Here is a 16,101-nt window from a genome sequence, read left to right as displayed (position 1 = left end):
AAATTATAAAATATGCGAGCTTTGGCGGCGTTTATAGCAAAAACGCCGCTAATATGTATTAGAATTTTTTAAAACGGTGTCGTTTCATTACAAGAATTTAATTTATTAGTGGCGTTTCCTCTGTAAACACCGGAAAAGGTAACATTAGCGGTGTTTATCACTAAAAAATATTTAATCTAAACCATTTGATATATTTAAATATTAGATTTAAAAAAAATTAATAAAAAAGTAACAAATTGATACGGATAGATAACTATCTATTTTGGATATATAGGACCAAATTATAACAAATAAAAATAAAATACAAAAACTAAAATCATTCCACATCGAACATCTAGCAAAATAATTATATTTTAGTTAGGAAGAAATATCTTTAATAAAATGGAGATTATGGTTTAGGGGTTAGAAGTTAGGGGTTAGGAGTTAGGGGTTAGGGGCTAGAAGTTAGATTAATTAGGGATTTAAGGTTTCAAGGGTCGGGTTAATGATTAGAGTTTAGATTAATTAGTTTTTTTAATTTATATATTAAATATGTTCTTATATAATTGTAAAAGATATAATAATAAATTTAATATATTGGAATTATGAGTATAGTTTATATTATTTAAGAGATAAATAATAGATAGACTTTATGTATATTGAATGGTTAATTTAGGGTTTAAGGTTCATTTGAGATTTATTAAATGATACAAATTTATACAATTAATTAATGCTTTTATATTTAAAAATATTTAACCTAAACCATTTGATATATTTGATATGGATATATAGGTAATTATTTAATTTGGATAGGACCAAATTATAAGAAAAAAATAAAATACAAAAATAAAAATGAAATAAAAAAACTAAAATTTATAATTTTTCTGATTCTTTTAAACATTACTTAAAATTTTAATAATTCTTTATGTAAAATTTATATGAAAGATACAATAATTGAATATAAAAAAATATGCGAGGTTTAGCGGCATTTTTAGCAAAAAATGCCACTACTATGTATTAAAATTTCCCAAAACGGTGCCGTTTCAATAGAGAAATTTAAATTTCTTAGTGGCGTTTTTAAGAAAAACACCGCAAAGGGTAGACATTACCGGCCTTTTGATAAAAAACGCTGCAAATATGTATTGCAATTTCTCAAAACGGTGTCATTTCAACTTAAGTAGTGGCGTTTTTCTTTAAAATGCCGCAAATATGGAAGCAAATAAAAGGTAATCAAAATCCCGCTCACTTCCAAAAAGAAATTTTGGTTACCCGCTCATTACTCCCTCTTCTTCTCATCTCAGTCGTGCGCCCTAAATCCCCCAAATAAAGTTTGTTTTTCTTCAGCTGAAATCCCCCAAATTTCCCATTTCCAACAACAGACTTCAAGGAAGAAAACCAGAAGATGGGATGGAATCACCCAGACATATCGCTGGAAGAAATGATGAAACTGGTAGAAGGGTTTGTTGATATCCTGGTTTTGTCTTCTGGGTATCAATCCTCTGGTCTTCCCGCTCACTAGGACTTTGATAACATCAAGCGAGCCTTTCAATGGGCCCTCTTCTTTGAAAATATCAGTAGTCTGTACCCTCTTTGAAAATGTCTGATAAGAGATGCTAAGTCGGATTTTGTTCCAGATCTTCAACAGCAGGTAGTATATAATTTTTCCTTTTGATGAATACAATATTTCCTCTGCGTTTCGAGAAAGACTAGAACACATGGAACATTCTAGAAACCAACGTCTAATGCTCCTCTTGGTAAAATCTAAACTTCACTTTTTTTTTGTCTGGTTCCCGGTAAAATCAAAGCCAGAAAGTCGTAATTTTGTGTCTCTTCTTGTTAATACACAGGCGGAGAAAGAGCTGCAAGCGCACAAATCTCAGGTTTTAGAATCGAAGCTGGCTCGTATTGGTTCCATGGAACGAAGTTGCTTGTTTCTTGATCAAAAGATCGCATCACAAAACTTTAGAATCTCTGCTCTCAAATCTGATATCGAAAATCTCGACACCAAATATGATTCTAGTTCTCAAAAATTGAAGTAAATTTTTTTATGTGTTTAGCGGTGTAGATTTATAGTTTAAATTTTGAACTGAAATGCATTGCGTTGAAACTTAGGGCTGTGAAAAGTGAGATTGAGGAGCTTGAAGAGGTGGAGAAGGAGAGAGATACGTTTTACGAATTGAAAATTTCAGAAATGAACGAGTTTGGAGAGAATGTAAAGAGGTTTTTGACGGAAACTCGAACTCGAATGCAAGAATTGAGGAACAGTGTAAACGAGGTAAATTGAATTTGAGACTTTCAAATTAAGAATCTTAAATTTGAACTACTAAGAAGTTTGTTGAAGTTACAAATATAATCTCATTTTTAATTGATCAAATTGAGCAATGTATACATTCGATCTCCTATCTTGGTTTCATGGAATTTGTCAATTTTAACCGATGTTTCTTGCAGCTGAAGTTAACTTTTATGGAACTTTCAGGCAACAATGGTTATAGAGTAGTTCTGAGATAGCTGAGGCAGAGATGAAAAGGGCTGAACTGTTGGCTATGAAATAGAGTTTAACAAAAACCTTAGCTTCAAATCACCAAAGAAGAGCAGAGTTGCAAAAGCAGATTGAGAATATGCTGGTTGCACGAAGTCCAGAGAGATGGAAACCAATCCAGTCTGGCAATAGCAAAGGTGTCTGATAACAATATGGCAGATTCATGAGGATGAGTCATGTTGTCGAATCAAATTTCTACCATAATTCCGGGTCAATTTTTGAGTTCTCATGCAATAGGATTGAATTCATTGTTGTTTTGGTAGTAATGAACTGTAACTTGGAATTAAATCTATGTTGTGGATTTATAATCCGTATCAAAGGAGTCATCAAGAGTAAAAGCTGAAAACAAGTCAATTGAACCATGCATATATTTTCATTTGTCTGCGAGTTTTACACCTTGAATATGGTATTTCCTTTTACAATATCTGCTCACTTTGTTTCTTTCTTATACCCCTTAAATAAGCCCGAGTTACTGAGATCAGCATAATGTTTACAAGTTTATTGGAGGAATCATATATACAACACCGAAAGGGCTGAAAACTTTTTGATTTGATTAGAGAAAAAATACTAAGTAAGCATCAATTAACGGTACTGATAATTCCTAGATCCTGTGAGAACCTATATCGCTTATGAAGGCAAGAGCACATACCTTCGATATTCGCCTAGAGCCCATAATGGGAATATATTTCTATATGCAGCATAATGTATCATACAAGTCCTCAAACAGATCCCTGTAAGTTCCTGTGAAAACCAATATTGTAGTTTAGGGAAAAGTACTATTAATTAATGTTCGATTTAGATATTGATCATTTAGATAAGAAAGGACGCCAAATCTTTTGGCAATGGATGCATTAATTTGCTAGAAGGATCTGATTTATGTCTGAGATACCTGTTGAGGAAATTCACCACTTTCCATTTGTGAGTTAATCAGTAGTCTTGCTGCTTTATGTAAAGGTTCCGGATCGACATCAGCCTAGTTAGAAAGAAACATACAGAGCAGGAATTGAGGTTTGCTTTGAATTTCTTATGTTTAAGGGTTGGTATCATGTTTCTTTAACCACTAATATCAGCATAATTTATTTCCCATAACCCTACCTGTCCTCCATGAATCAGACCCGTCATTGCCCATGAAGTTTGCACAAGATGTGAGCAGCTCCCTTCAGCTAAATATCTATATTCCTGTTCATATTGAGGGGAAAACACTTAGAAATATTAAATATTGGTTTTGTTTGCAAAGTTGCTGTGAAGTTTTCTGTGTATCCGATTGTTGTTTCCTTTGAATTTATATGTAATATAGTTGATGTCATCTAAGCCCTTCCTATTGAGATTGTTTTGATTTTGTCATGTAGGAGACAACCTTGCAATATTGAGAGCAGAGTTAAAGAGTCAAAATAAGCATGTGAAAAATTTGAAGAAAAAATCTCTTTGGTCTAGAATTTTGGAAGAGGTACTAACTAGTAAAGCTCTATGAATTTTTTTTTGTTATATCATTTTTCATATACTTATGATGAACTTCAAAAAAAAATGTGGTGTTCTTTTTATCTTTTGCGGTGAACTCCAAGTCTAAAGGTATGCGAGCTTTTGCACATAATGTTACAAGTGTCTTTTGCTGCTTGATTTTGAAGTTAGTTGATATATATCAGTAGAAGTTTTATGCCTTGTATTCATAGGTCATGGAGAAGCTTGTAGATATCGTTCATTTCTTGCACTTGGAGATTCACGAGGTATTTGGTGCTGCTGGTAAGAATTTAAATCATCAAACTCAAATCATTTGGAAATGGAATTATTTTATCAAGGAAGTTATGAAGATAAAATTAAAATATTTATGCTACATTTGGTGGGAGTATTATTTTTTATGCATGTTTTAGTATATAAGTTAGCAATAAACTAATTCAATTGGTAATATTTAACCATTCCCATGACTTATTTTAGCAAAGAGAAGGAAAAATATTTGCTTATTTTGAAGAGGTCTTATTTTTTACAGGAGTTTTTATTCATCTTTCTAATTTCAAGTTTAAAATTGTACTAACTATTCTTTATGTTAGGTCTAAGCATTCTTGTATTTCCCCCAGTTTAAAATTGTACTAATTTCAAGTTTAAAATTGTACTAACTATTTCCCCCGAAAAAATTACCTTTCAAATCCATCGGTTAAATAAAATTATTTGTGAGATTAAATAAATAAATGTGCTATAGTCTCTGTAATTTGCCATCTAAGCATTCTTGTATTTCATCTAATTTGTTTGCTGTTTATGCTAAAGAACTGTGGCCTTTTTTATCATTTATTTTGTGCAGGAATTAGTGGTGCACCTCAAGATAACAACATTATGCTTTGGAATGGTGTTATATTTGGGTATATTATGAAATAAGACTAGAGAATATTTATGTACTTACTTTTTAGATTAAAGTTCTATTAAATTGTGCTAATGTCTTTACCTGATAGATTTGCAGCCTAATGCTAATGTCTATTAAATTCTGGTGTTTTGGTTTGAAGCATCAATTTTTCTATGTTCGTTTAGTTGATTTGTTTGATTTTCTCTTTAGAAGGTTGCTATGCTCAATATATGTTGATGTAATCTATTTAAAATTTCTGAGCTGTTTTAAAATTTATTTTGATTATTATGTGAGGTCAGGCAACAAGGTGAATAATATCGATGATTATTACTTTGATTATTTATGGTGCGAAGATTATAAGTATATCAAGGTGATCTTTTCTGATTGTCGTGAAACTTCTGCATCTCAGCCGAGGTTAGTCTCAATTGATCTCAATTGTCTCTTTGTTCCACTATTAGCTAAAACAATAAGGTCGTTGATTTTCTGACTTGCTTAATAGATTAGTTGTTTCATGTTTGGAAACTTTTGATGCTTTTGGTCTTTATGTCCTGTAGTCATTGAAAAAAATTTGGTTCTCATTCTTCACTTAACAAGTCCAGTGGCACATACATATGTAAACTAGGAATTCATTGGTTTCATTGCTGTAATCTCTCTTATTCAATATCTAATTCATTTCCATGGTTGAGATAGCTAAGTTGTCAATTTCCTCGAGTATTAATTTTTGCATTCATGTTATTTCCCATTCATATTTAACTTGTCAATATCAATTTTTGTTTTAATGCACTATAATTATTTTCCCAATTCTGAAGGGTATATGAAGATTGGATAACCAGGAATGTAGCAGATGTAGTTTGCATTGTATTTTTTATTACCAAGATTTACTTGATTAAGAAAATGTATTGTATTTTTTATTACCTTTCAATGTGTATAGTTATTGGCAAGTTCAACTAGTCAGTCTATTTCTCATATGTATTATTTATTTTAGTTTTGATTCTAAATTTTTTTTTACTTTAATATTTACGACAACTTTTTTAACTTTTGGATTTTAATTGTGTTATTAATTTATTATTTTAAATTCTAAAACTAAATTCATTAATTTTTATATTTAGTTTTAAAGTTAAAATTTTCATAGAAAATTTAATTTAAATAATATTTTTTATCCTTAAAGTATATTTAAAGTTTAAATTTTAAAAATAAAACATAATATAATATTTATCATAAAAATAAATATTATTTGATTAAAATAATTTTTTTAAATGTTATATTTTTAGTGGCGTTTTTGTGAGAAGCGCCGCTATTGAGTTATAGCGGCATTTGTGAGAAAAGCGTCGCTAAAGGTATAGAGCTATAGCGACGTTTGTGGAAAAAGCGTTGCTAAAGCTCATGAGCTATGGCGGCGTTTGTGGGAAAAGTGCCGCTAAAGCTCAATGTCTTTAGCGGCGTTTGTTAGAGAAGTGTTGCTATAGGTCATGGTCTTTAGCGGCGCTTTTCCAAAAATGCCGCTAAAGACCCTGACCTTTAGCGGCGTTTATTTCAAAAAACGCCGCTAAAGTTAGTGACGCTGTCATTAGAGACGTTTTTGCAGCGCTTCTCAAAACGCCGCTAAAGGCCTAAAAAGCGTCGCTAAAAGCCTGTTTTGGTGTAGTGAGTAAATAGTGAAATTATAGATAATGTTACTTATAAGCGGATTATAAACATTAAGGATGTAAAATAGAGTGAATGTGAAATCAATACTGATAAGTGAATGATTTTACAATGATAGATCGAGAACCCGAAGCAAGCTGAGGAAAAGAAAAAGTAGCTGATTAGTCCCTGAACTTTTACAAATTCTACAAATCGACCCAGGTAAGTTCATATGGCTGAAATTTAATGATTAAATGTTAATTTCATGAATTATATAATGTATGATGAAATATATTTATTGTTGAAATGAGAATAAAATAAAATTGCGAAAACTAAATAAATGATCAAATTGAGCGGAACGTCGGATTTGAGTATTTCTGATCAGTGACAAGTGATAAGTAGTAGCTTCAGCTACACTTATCTGATCAGTGACAAGTGGCAAGTGATAAGTGATAGCTTCAGCTACACTTATCTGATCAGTGACAAGTGACAAGTGATAAGTGGTAGCTTCAGCTACACTTATCTGATCAGTGACAAGTGGCAAGTGATAAGTGGTAGCTTTGCTACACTTATCTGATCAGGGACAAGTGATAAGTGATCATACATAAGACCATAGTTATACTATGGCAAAGTGGAAGTGAAGTAGTCAATTTTCCGTAACCATTCCCTAATTTTAATTGAGGATGGTAAGTGACAAATAGGCCCAAAAGAATTATAGTAAAAAGATAAGTAGTAGTGAGTTTATACCAAAGGACTCACCAGTGATTGTGGTTGATAGGTAAACTTAGTAATGGTGTATAATGTATAAGTGTATGAATGTTTGGTAAGATTTATGTTTTATGCCTATGAACTTACTAAGTTTCTATAAGCTTACTTGAGTGTATTTAATGTCTCTTATAGATTGACATGAAAATATACGGAGGATCGGATCAACACTGAGGATCACAGTATCCAGATTATCCCTCGTAGCTTTTGTAAACTTCCTTTTTGATTTATATGGCATGTATATAGTTTGATGATAATATAAATATTAAAACTTGTTTAATGAATATGTATTAAAGTAAAGTGAGATGAATATGCTAAATAGTATAATTATAATTGAAGTATGATTTGGTATCAAATTAATTGAAATAGATTGGTTGGTTTGGGATTGATCTTCGTTTTTAAAAATTGCAGGGAAGGTTGAATATTTATAAAGGGATTATATTGAGTTTTTTTAAATAAAAATAAAAATAAAAATTAGGGACTTTGCGAAAAATTCCCTATGGTTTTGATTAAATCTCGGTTTGGACCCAAAATATGTTTTGGGATTTGGACACCTATCTAAAGGACGTCATGACATGTTTCAATAAATGAATAGTAATTAACTTGTAATAACGGGAAAAAATTAATTAGGTAAACTTCGGCAATGCCTCGTACTCTATTCTGGCGACGAATACGGGTAGGGGGTGTTACATTATTAATGCATTTAATATCGGTTCAAATCCCATTATATGTAGTGACAAATCCAGAAATACGACTTAGGAGTAAGGGTGAAGTCAAGTTTTTTTTTTGAGGGGGTGAAATTAAATTATATATTTTTACGATAGTAAAAATGTAATTTCGCCATATTAATAATAGCCTATGTATTTATATTTTTTAGATGATTAAATAATTTTTTTTTATTATTTTTGGGAGTCAAAGTGCAATTTTACCATTATTAATTTAAAATTTTATAAATTATAAAGGGCTTACATGAAAAATTTTTTATTTTAGTGGGGCCGGGGCCCCTGCCAACCCCTTAGATTCGCTTATGATAATATGCATATTTTAATATTTTTTCAATAAAAGCAACTAAAGTACAATTAAATAATATAACTTAATTTAATTACGAAAGAATATTTTTATAATTTTACTAATCGAATTGGTACTCGATTGACTCATGACATCAACACACCTTATTCAGTTGATGTCATGAATCAATTTGACACTAACTCAATTATAAAATTACTAAAATACTTTTATTTTAAAATATAATTAGTATTATTGTAAAAATATTTTTCTTAACACTTTTATATAACATTCCAGTTAAAATAACTAAAAAATATTATTTAGTAATCAAACACAAAGTAAACAAATTCAAATAAAAAGACAAAATAAACAAATTCAAATAAAAATCTGTTATGCTCCATCCATAAAAAAATTGTTAAATATATTTTTAATATAAAATATTTTTAGAGAGTATTGTAAAATATAGTAATAATAAAATAATAAAATAATAAGATGATGATATTTATTATGATATTTATAATTTGTTAAATAATAATAAAATTATAATAATAATAAGATGATGATATTTATTATGATGAGAAAGAAAGAAAAGGAAGGGGTCGTCCGTTTCACAATCTAAAAACCTAAGAAATCCCTGATCCCTCTCTTTCCGAAGAAAGAAGAGATCGGGTAATGGCGGCGGAGAATTCAAGTTCGAAATCGGCTTCAACGGCTGATTCCTACATAGGGAGCTTAATAAGCTTGACTTCCAAGAGTGAGATCAGATACGAGGGCGTTCTTTACAACATCAACCCGGACGAGTCCAGTATTGGATTAAGAAACGGTAATTCCTGTTCTCTTTTCTTTACTTTCTCTCCTATTTTTGTTTTCATCATACAACATAGACTTCGCTTTTTCTAGGACCTGATTTGCATGTTTTACCCTTAAAATTAAATTCAGCAATTTAGCATCGTTCATCCCTTCCAAGTGCTACTATTTACCGTTCTTTTTTTTTTTTCTCGGTACGGGCAGTACGATCATTTGGAACTGAAGGAAGGAAAAAGGATGGTCCGCAAGTACCCCCGAGTGACAAAGTTTATGAATACATATTGTTCCGTGGGAGTGACATTAAGGTATTCATTTTTATGCTTACTAGATTTTATTCCCCCCGAACTTAATGTGCTCAGTGCTGAGATTTGTTACTGGGTTTCTTCACTTGCACGGTAATCGAGTATATCGTGATGTTAATATATTTACTAACTAGTGAAATTTCTTTTTCCTTGGTTTTTGCAGGATTTACAGGTTAAATCTTCACCACCTACACAGCCTACCCCGCCCATAAACAATGATCCTGCAATTATCCAGGTTAAGAATAAAAAATGAAATATTGATTCAAAGTTTGACATATCAAATCCTGAAGCTTTTCATATCCTTGCAGTCTCACTTTCCACACTCAGTTTCAACAACTACAAGCATGCCATCTGCTGCTAGTGGACCTTTGACTGATCTTACTTCACACAACACTCAAATGGGATTAGCGGGGTTTAATTTTCAAGCAGCACTACCTCTATATCAACCTGGTGGGAACATAGGGTCATGGGGTGCATCACCTCAACCTCCAACTGCTAATGGTAGTGGGCTTGCTATGCCCATGTATTGGCAAGGATACTATGCCCCCCCAAATGCGCTTCCACATTTGCACCAGCAAACTTTGCTTCGGCCATCACCAGGACTGTCAGTGCCTCCTTCAATGCCGCAACCAATGCAATATCCTAATTTTAATGCTTCTTTGCCTGCTGGCTCTGCTAACTTACATAGTTCAAGCTTGCCTGAAATTCCTCCTTCTTTACTTCCTGCCAGTACGAGTTCCCACATGTTAACATCTTCTTCTTTATCATTCGCCACTTCATCTTCTCTGCCTCCTGCACCCTCTGCTACGCTGGCATCAGAAACCTTGTCTGCTTCCTTGCCTAACAAAGCTCCAAGTCCCGCACCTCCTCCAGCTACACTCAGTGCCAGCTCGCCCGCACTTGCTCCTTTGACGAGTTCTAGTCCAGAATTACATTCCATTGCACCACCAATTGCCAACAAACGAAGTGAAATTCCTACTTTGCCATATCAAAGTGCTTCTGAGGTTGCATCCTCTGTCATCGGGGTTTCAAATTCTATTCATGTGGAAACATCTACACCATCATTGGTAACCCCTGGTCAGCTCTTGCAGTCAGGATCTACTGTTGTTCCTTCATCTCAGCCTGCAGCAACTGCACATAAAGATGTGGAAGTGGTTCAAGTGTCCTCATCATTATCGCCTGAACCATCAGTACCTGTTGTCTCAGAAGCTCAGCCTCCATTATTGCCATTACCTGTTTCTTCACATGTTGCCCCAAAGGTACTTTGATGCTTCTATTTTAAATAAAGCTCAAAATTAAATAAACATTGATTGTCGGGGACACATTGCCTAATGCTACGAAACAAATTCTTAAGCTAGTTATCTTTTAGAAATTAGCACATTTGCTTTGACCAAACTTTACACCCTTTGTGCCTTGTGTGATGCAAGGTTCTAGTGCCCAGAGTGCATTGCACACTGATGTCTAATAAACTGTTTTGACATTAATATTCTGCATCTGGCTTTGACAACTTTGGTTGCAGTGAAGTGATAAGAATAGTGCGGATGTTAACATTTGCAAATGCTGTTCCTTTTTTACCATATTAAGAAATTTTCTCCTGAAGCTACTTCTTTATGATGCTGTACTTACCGTACAGAAAGTGCTCCTGGTGTTTTGATTTTTGTTTCACAGGATTTTGAGTTTGAAATTTCCAAATTTTTGTTGCCATGTACTAGTGGTACATATTTTCAATAGTTTTCTTTTCCTTGGGTTGTTGACTGTAGGCTGCTTGAGAAGGTATTAATGTGATTATGAATTGCAAAATGGGAAATTAGAACTGATATGGAAAGTTAAACCAAGTATGGATTCTTAGAATCTGTGATTATCTGGGTCCATTTGAAGGGTTAGCCTCGTGGTTGCATTTGTGAAAGTATGTGTCTCCTTTTGTAAGGATCTTTTTGTAGATTATGAGTAGTTAGTACACGCAAGGTGGGCACTTTTAATGCATAACGGCAATTATTTTACTTGTTTTCTTCTCTTCTTTTACCCAAGTAGTGCCTGCCCCAAACGAGAAAAAATCATGATGAGCATGAGATATACATTTTTAGGTTTGTTGTGTTGTTTATTGTAGTGTAGAATTTGCTTTGTTGCTTTATACGATATTTGATAAAAAAACCTTTCATGAGTATTAAGTTCATATGACTTTCATTTGCAATAATTTGCTTAACTGAATGTTGGAAGGAGCCTGACAAGTGTTTCAATTTTTTCCCACTAGCCAAATGGAGCTTCCTTTCAACCTCGCTATGGTTATAGAGGATATGAAAGAGGAAGAGGAAGAGGAACTGGGGTAAACTTCGTTTACATTTGTAGTCTAAAGTTGAATTTTCTCAAATTTGAAAAGATGCAGCAAGCTGAATATTGTTGTTGTCTTGTTGAAGCTATGTGATTATAGGCTAAACCATTTCATTTTAGCCTGTAATTATTGGGTGGAATTGACTATTTGGGTTAGTTTGTAGATGTTTTAGAGATTAATTCTTGGCTTATTAAGTTTCATAAATAAAATTTTGAATGCATTTTATTGTTGGTTATAGTTATTCATCAAGACTGACTGTATATTATGGAAAACTCTTATTGGTAGAGTTCACGTCCAGTGACAAAATTTACTGAAGACTTTGATTTTGTGGCAATGAATGAGAAATTCAAGAAAGATGAAGTATGGGGTCATCTTGGTAACAGTAGCAAATCTCATACTAAGGATAAAGAAGCAGATGCCGTTGAAGAATATGGTTCTCAAGATGAAGATGATGCTGAAATATCTAAGATTCAAACGAAGGTTATCTTGCCACCTTATATTTAACTCATGTAATAATTTGATTACCTTAAAGGTTCTGTACTCACTCTATCAGTCTGGTGGTGTTGTACAGCCTGTTTACAATAAGGATGACTTTTTTGATACTCTCTCCTGCAATGCACTTGATAGTGACTTGCAAAACGGAAGGCCGAGATTCTCTGAGCAAATGAAGTTAGACACAGAGGTGATGATGCATTGCTTGTTTATTCTTCCTATTAACTCTCTGAAATATGTGGACCCTTTTTGATATTGTTGTGGTTTTGGTGGTGCAGACTTTTGGTGATTTTTCAAGACATCGAGGTGGACGTGGGCGTGGACGTGGACGTGGACGTGGTGGTCGTTTTCGTGGTGGGTATTATGGAAGAGGGTATGGATATGTGGGGAGGGGTCGTGGGTAAGACATGCATTTGCATGCTCCATAGTTGTGCTTGATGTTTGAAAATCTTTACGGCTGTTAGCGGGCCATGTGAAATTGTTCTCTTTTATTTGAAATGTTACAATGCACAGTCAAAACCATCCGGCCTGGCAAACATCGGATTTAAATAGGGCTATGCTCGGAATTTGTTCTCTTTCTTATTTCTCCAGAAATAAAAAAAAGTAGGCAATATTTTTACTATGTTCTATTTAATTTCTTGCTGTCCGTAACGTCGTTGGATCTAATCTTATTAATACGCTATTGTTTTCCACTTAGCATGACTTAGATATTGTGATTGATTTGTTATATGCATGTCGGGGTCGGTGCATCTTAACGCCCCATCATTCAGGTACTTCCACTATAAGCAATGCGTGCATTGCATGCTGGAGTTGGCCATTATCTAATCGAGTCATCATATTCGTATAAATTGTTAAAATTCAAGTTGGAATGTGAAGTCTGGTGGAATAACTATGACCATATTGGTTACAGGGCTACTCAGGAGCTTCGGAAATCATCAATACCCGACCCTTCTTGCTTTTCTTTTAAGTTCCAATTTTTTTTATCAAAGAGAAAATAAAACAAACATTAATCTGACACTATTCTTGGAGTTACATCATGACTGTTAGTATATAGTAAATCAAAAACCCATCAGGTGGAGACATTGCAATGGTTGACCCCAGGCCACCACCGAAGCTAAACCATCAGTAAGCTTATTGCCTTCTCTGTAGACGTATTGTATAATCACCTCTCATTCTTTCTTTATGTACGAGCTTTCCAACCGAAGTTATACTCTCCAATCTTAGCACTCTTGGTCAACATATTAACACCATCAATATTATCAATTCAAGAGCAACTCTTCTTTGTCCATTCCACCAGGCAAGTCGAAAGTCTTCAACACCACCTCGAAGTTTCGCTTCCAATGCCGAACAGGAACCAATGAATTTGGAAAATCCAAAAATTCATTTCCCATTCCAATATCGTATAACTCCTCCACAAGTGATTATACCTGTAGTTGATTTACGCATGCCATTAGTTTTCAACTTGTACCATCCGGGAGAAGGGCTCCTCCAGCTTACATATTTCTTGAACAAATAATGATAGATTTTTGAACTTTCCATGCATATATAAGTAGATATAAAAGGTATTAATTTAACTATATAGATCTTTATGCTATAATGAAAATATCCAAAAAGGGAAAAAAGGTTTACAAAGTTTGTTTTTATTATTTCATTATATTTTAAAGAAACATTTCAAGATACAAATGCTTTCTTATTCCAAATAGGACTGATGACTGATGTCGAAACGAAGCAAAGCTTTTAAATTAAAAAGTGTTGGTATAAGATGATGTGTTTGGATGGATAAAGTTGAGGCAAGGGGAAGCCTACTTGCAAGTGGCAACAAGGACTCTTCTGGGGGGCTTAGAAGGCCTCCGTCCATGCAGCAAAGCCATGTTGTCAAAGATGGCAACATCACCCTTCTCCCACTTGAATTGAATGCTTTCTTCTTCTATGATCTCTCCACATCTCTTAACTACATTCTCTGGAATCTCTGTTCCATCCGCCATGCTAGCTGAGCTTATCTCTTTTCCATGCATACCGACTACAGTGTTAAACCACATTCTCCTCCCCTTCCTTCCATCGAACACCCTAGTTAGAGATCGAGGTCCCAATACAGCCTTCACTCCCCCATTAGGTAGCCACTCCAAGTCCATTCCCAGCGCTTTGGCCCTGTAACATTTTTGCATCTTTGGCTGTGTTTAGAGGCTCAGAGTCTATCTCAGAATTAATGCTCATAAGCATATATGTATATGTGCTTCAATTTTAAATTTTTAATAAATATTGAATACTAAATGTTCAATCAAATTCGAACCTTCTCTCGGCCTCTTCACGGTCCGATGTTCCAAAAGTATCTTCCCAGCCTCTGCCCCTCATTGATGATGTATCGTTCTTGCTGAGGGCTGTAAATGAGTATTGTAACCCCTTGGCATCCATTTCCTCCACAGCTTCTGGGAATTCCTCTAGCATCCGCTCTGTTACTCGAAAGCTAGGAACAAAGGGCGTCTCTCCACCTTCCGGTGGTGGCACCTCGCAGAATAGTAGTAATGTCTTCGGAGATTCCTTTATCTGGTGAACAATGGCATTGTAAGATCTAGTTAAACACCAATTTCATAGCTGATTCGTGACCTAAGGAGAAGCCATATGTGTCAACTTTTAAAGTGAAGGATATTATCTTATATGTTTTAGCTTCACTGCATCATCAAAATTGTCAGCTATAGACAAAGATTATCAAATTCGAGACCGCAGTAGGATCAAATTTTATGTTTGATTTGTTCTGCCGTTCCTTTTTGTGTAAATCAATCATAATCATGGCCAATTTTACAGCTCCATATGCAGCCTTCCAAACATTAATATATTTATTGAAGTTGATTAAAAACTAAGAAAAAGCTAAATAAGTAATTGATTCCGTAATTTGGGTTGCATTTTGTAAAAGCATGGAGTTATGTCTTTGTTTCCAGAAGAAATTATAGTAGCGAGTAGGGACATACCAGAACCATTTCATGATGGTAATATATGAACTCAGAGAGAGGTCCTTCGTTAGCTGTCCAGACACGTTTATGCACATGCGTCCGAGGTGCTGGTCCGACATAACGAATATCATCCCAACCAAAGGCTTCAACGATGTCATTGAAATCTTGTGCATTCTTGACATCAAAACCCCGGAGGAGGACAGCACTGTTTTTCATGATCAATTGCTCAAACCAATCCTTGTTTGTCTTCAAAGCCAACAGAAGCGACTCCATATCAGCCTTGTCTGCCTCGGGGGGTTGCAGAACCAGTGGCATGGATTCACCATCCACCAGCTTTTGGCCTTGGCATTTCCCTACCTTGAAATCCTTGCAAGAAAATTCCATATCTTCCCTTTGCTGCTTTAAGTTTCTAATTTAGTTGTTCTGAGTCACGCTGATGCTCTCAGTGGAACCGAGGGTAGGTTTAAATAGTAGTGATACTGTGATAGGATATAAGTATTCATCGCAATTGGAATTTACTAGGCAAGGTTTAAATGAATGCGACAGATCATTAGGTGCGCTTTAGATCCATCTTGTGTCTTTCGGGTTGTGGGAAGCTCAGATATAATATATAAATACAAGGTAAGGTAAGATCGATGACAACAAGATCATACCGGATTATCATCGTAAGATCCAGTGCCTTCCATGGTTTTCGTTAGTTTGTGTAAATAATGAGAGATGTATATGTTTATTTTAATAGATAGCTATCGTAGATTCTTTGGAGTTTTGAGGTCGCATGGCACTAGGTTTCGTTAATGAATAATATTCTCGATGCCTCCCAGATTGGATGGATAAACGAAAATGCCACAAAATGTTGTCCAGATTTTAGAAATCATCGACGTTTTTGCCATTTCATAGGCATCTTAGCTTGGAGGAAAGTTCAAGGGACAAGTTTATATACAGCACAAATTAAATCTAAGTGATATATATATATCCTTTCT

The 16,101-nt window shown here is 34.2% G+C and overlaps 3 protein-coding genes across 16 annotated transcripts; 2 read left to right on the top strand and 1 right to left on the bottom strand.

The window, feature by feature from the left end:
- The first annotated feature begins 1,202 nt into the window (after positions 1-1,202).
- On the top strand, positions 1,203-7,538 carry LOC107945254 (protein PSK SIMULATOR 1). 13 transcript variants are annotated; one of them, XR_005921798.1, is made up of 10 exons: positions 1,228-1,627; positions 1,827-2,014; positions 2,092-2,254; positions 2,456-2,655; positions 3,868-3,965; positions 4,189-4,258; positions 4,812-4,869; positions 5,150-5,264; positions 6,613-6,695; positions 7,374-7,538. XR_005921798.1 is itself a non-coding variant. In XM_041107050.1 (7 exons), the coding sequence occupies exons 3-7, from the start codon at positions 2,598-2,600 to the stop codon at positions 5,163-5,165; spliced, it is 300 nt and encodes a 99-aa protein (XP_040962984.1). In that variant the 5' UTR covers positions 1,230-1,733; positions 1,827-2,254; positions 2,456-2,597; the 3' UTR covers positions 5,166-5,800. The 13 variants fall into 13 exon arrangements, 2 of the variants coding, with proteins under 2 accessions (XP_040962983.1, XP_040962984.1); XR_005921794.1 differs by having other exon boundaries at positions 1,229-1,733; positions 2,456-2,728; XR_005921796.1 differs by having other exon boundaries at positions 1,227-1,733; positions 4,812-5,264.
- Positions 7,539-8,796: 1,258 nt separating this feature from the next.
- Positions 8,797-12,795, top strand: LOC107946459 (protein decapping 5). Of its 2 annotated transcripts, XM_016880794.2 has the most exons (8): positions 8,797-9,066; positions 9,255-9,355; positions 9,516-9,587; positions 9,661-10,611; positions 11,604-11,675; positions 11,967-12,161; positions 12,253-12,363; positions 12,452-12,795. In XM_016880794.2, the coding sequence occupies exons 1-8, from the start codon at positions 8,916-8,918 to the stop codon at positions 12,575-12,577; spliced, it is 1,779 nt and encodes a 592-aa protein (XP_016736283.2). In that variant the 5' UTR covers positions 8,797-8,915; the 3' UTR covers positions 12,578-12,795. The 2 variants fall into 2 exon arrangements, with proteins under 2 accessions (XP_016736283.2, XP_016736284.2); XM_016880795.2 differs by lacking the exon at positions 11,604-11,675 and having other exon boundaries at positions 8,807-9,066.
- Positions 12,796-13,838: 1,043 nt separating this feature from the next.
- On the bottom strand, positions 13,839-15,660 carry LOC107947607 (clavaminate synthase-like protein At3g21360). The gene is made up of 3 exons (XM_016882202.2): positions 15,140-15,660; positions 14,464-14,717; positions 13,839-14,321 (listed from the first exon to the last, which is right to left on the bottom strand). The coding sequence occupies exons 1-3, from the start codon at positions 15,503-15,505 to the stop codon at positions 13,976-13,978; spliced, it is 966 nt and encodes a 321-aa protein (XP_016737691.2). The 5' UTR covers positions 15,506-15,660; the 3' UTR covers positions 13,839-13,975.
- Positions 15,661-16,101: the final 441 nt, after the last annotated feature.

The sequence above is a fragment of the Gossypium hirsutum genome, chromosome D12 (assembly GCF_007990345.1).
Source record: "Gossypium hirsutum isolate 1008001.06 chromosome D12, Gossypium_hirsutum_v2.1, whole genome shotgun sequence".
NCBI lineage: Eukaryota > Viridiplantae > Streptophyta > Magnoliopsida > Malvales > Malvaceae > Gossypium > Gossypium hirsutum.
The sequence above is the reverse complement of the archived record's forward strand: the minus strand, read 5'-3'. Positions and strand labels throughout refer to the sequence as shown.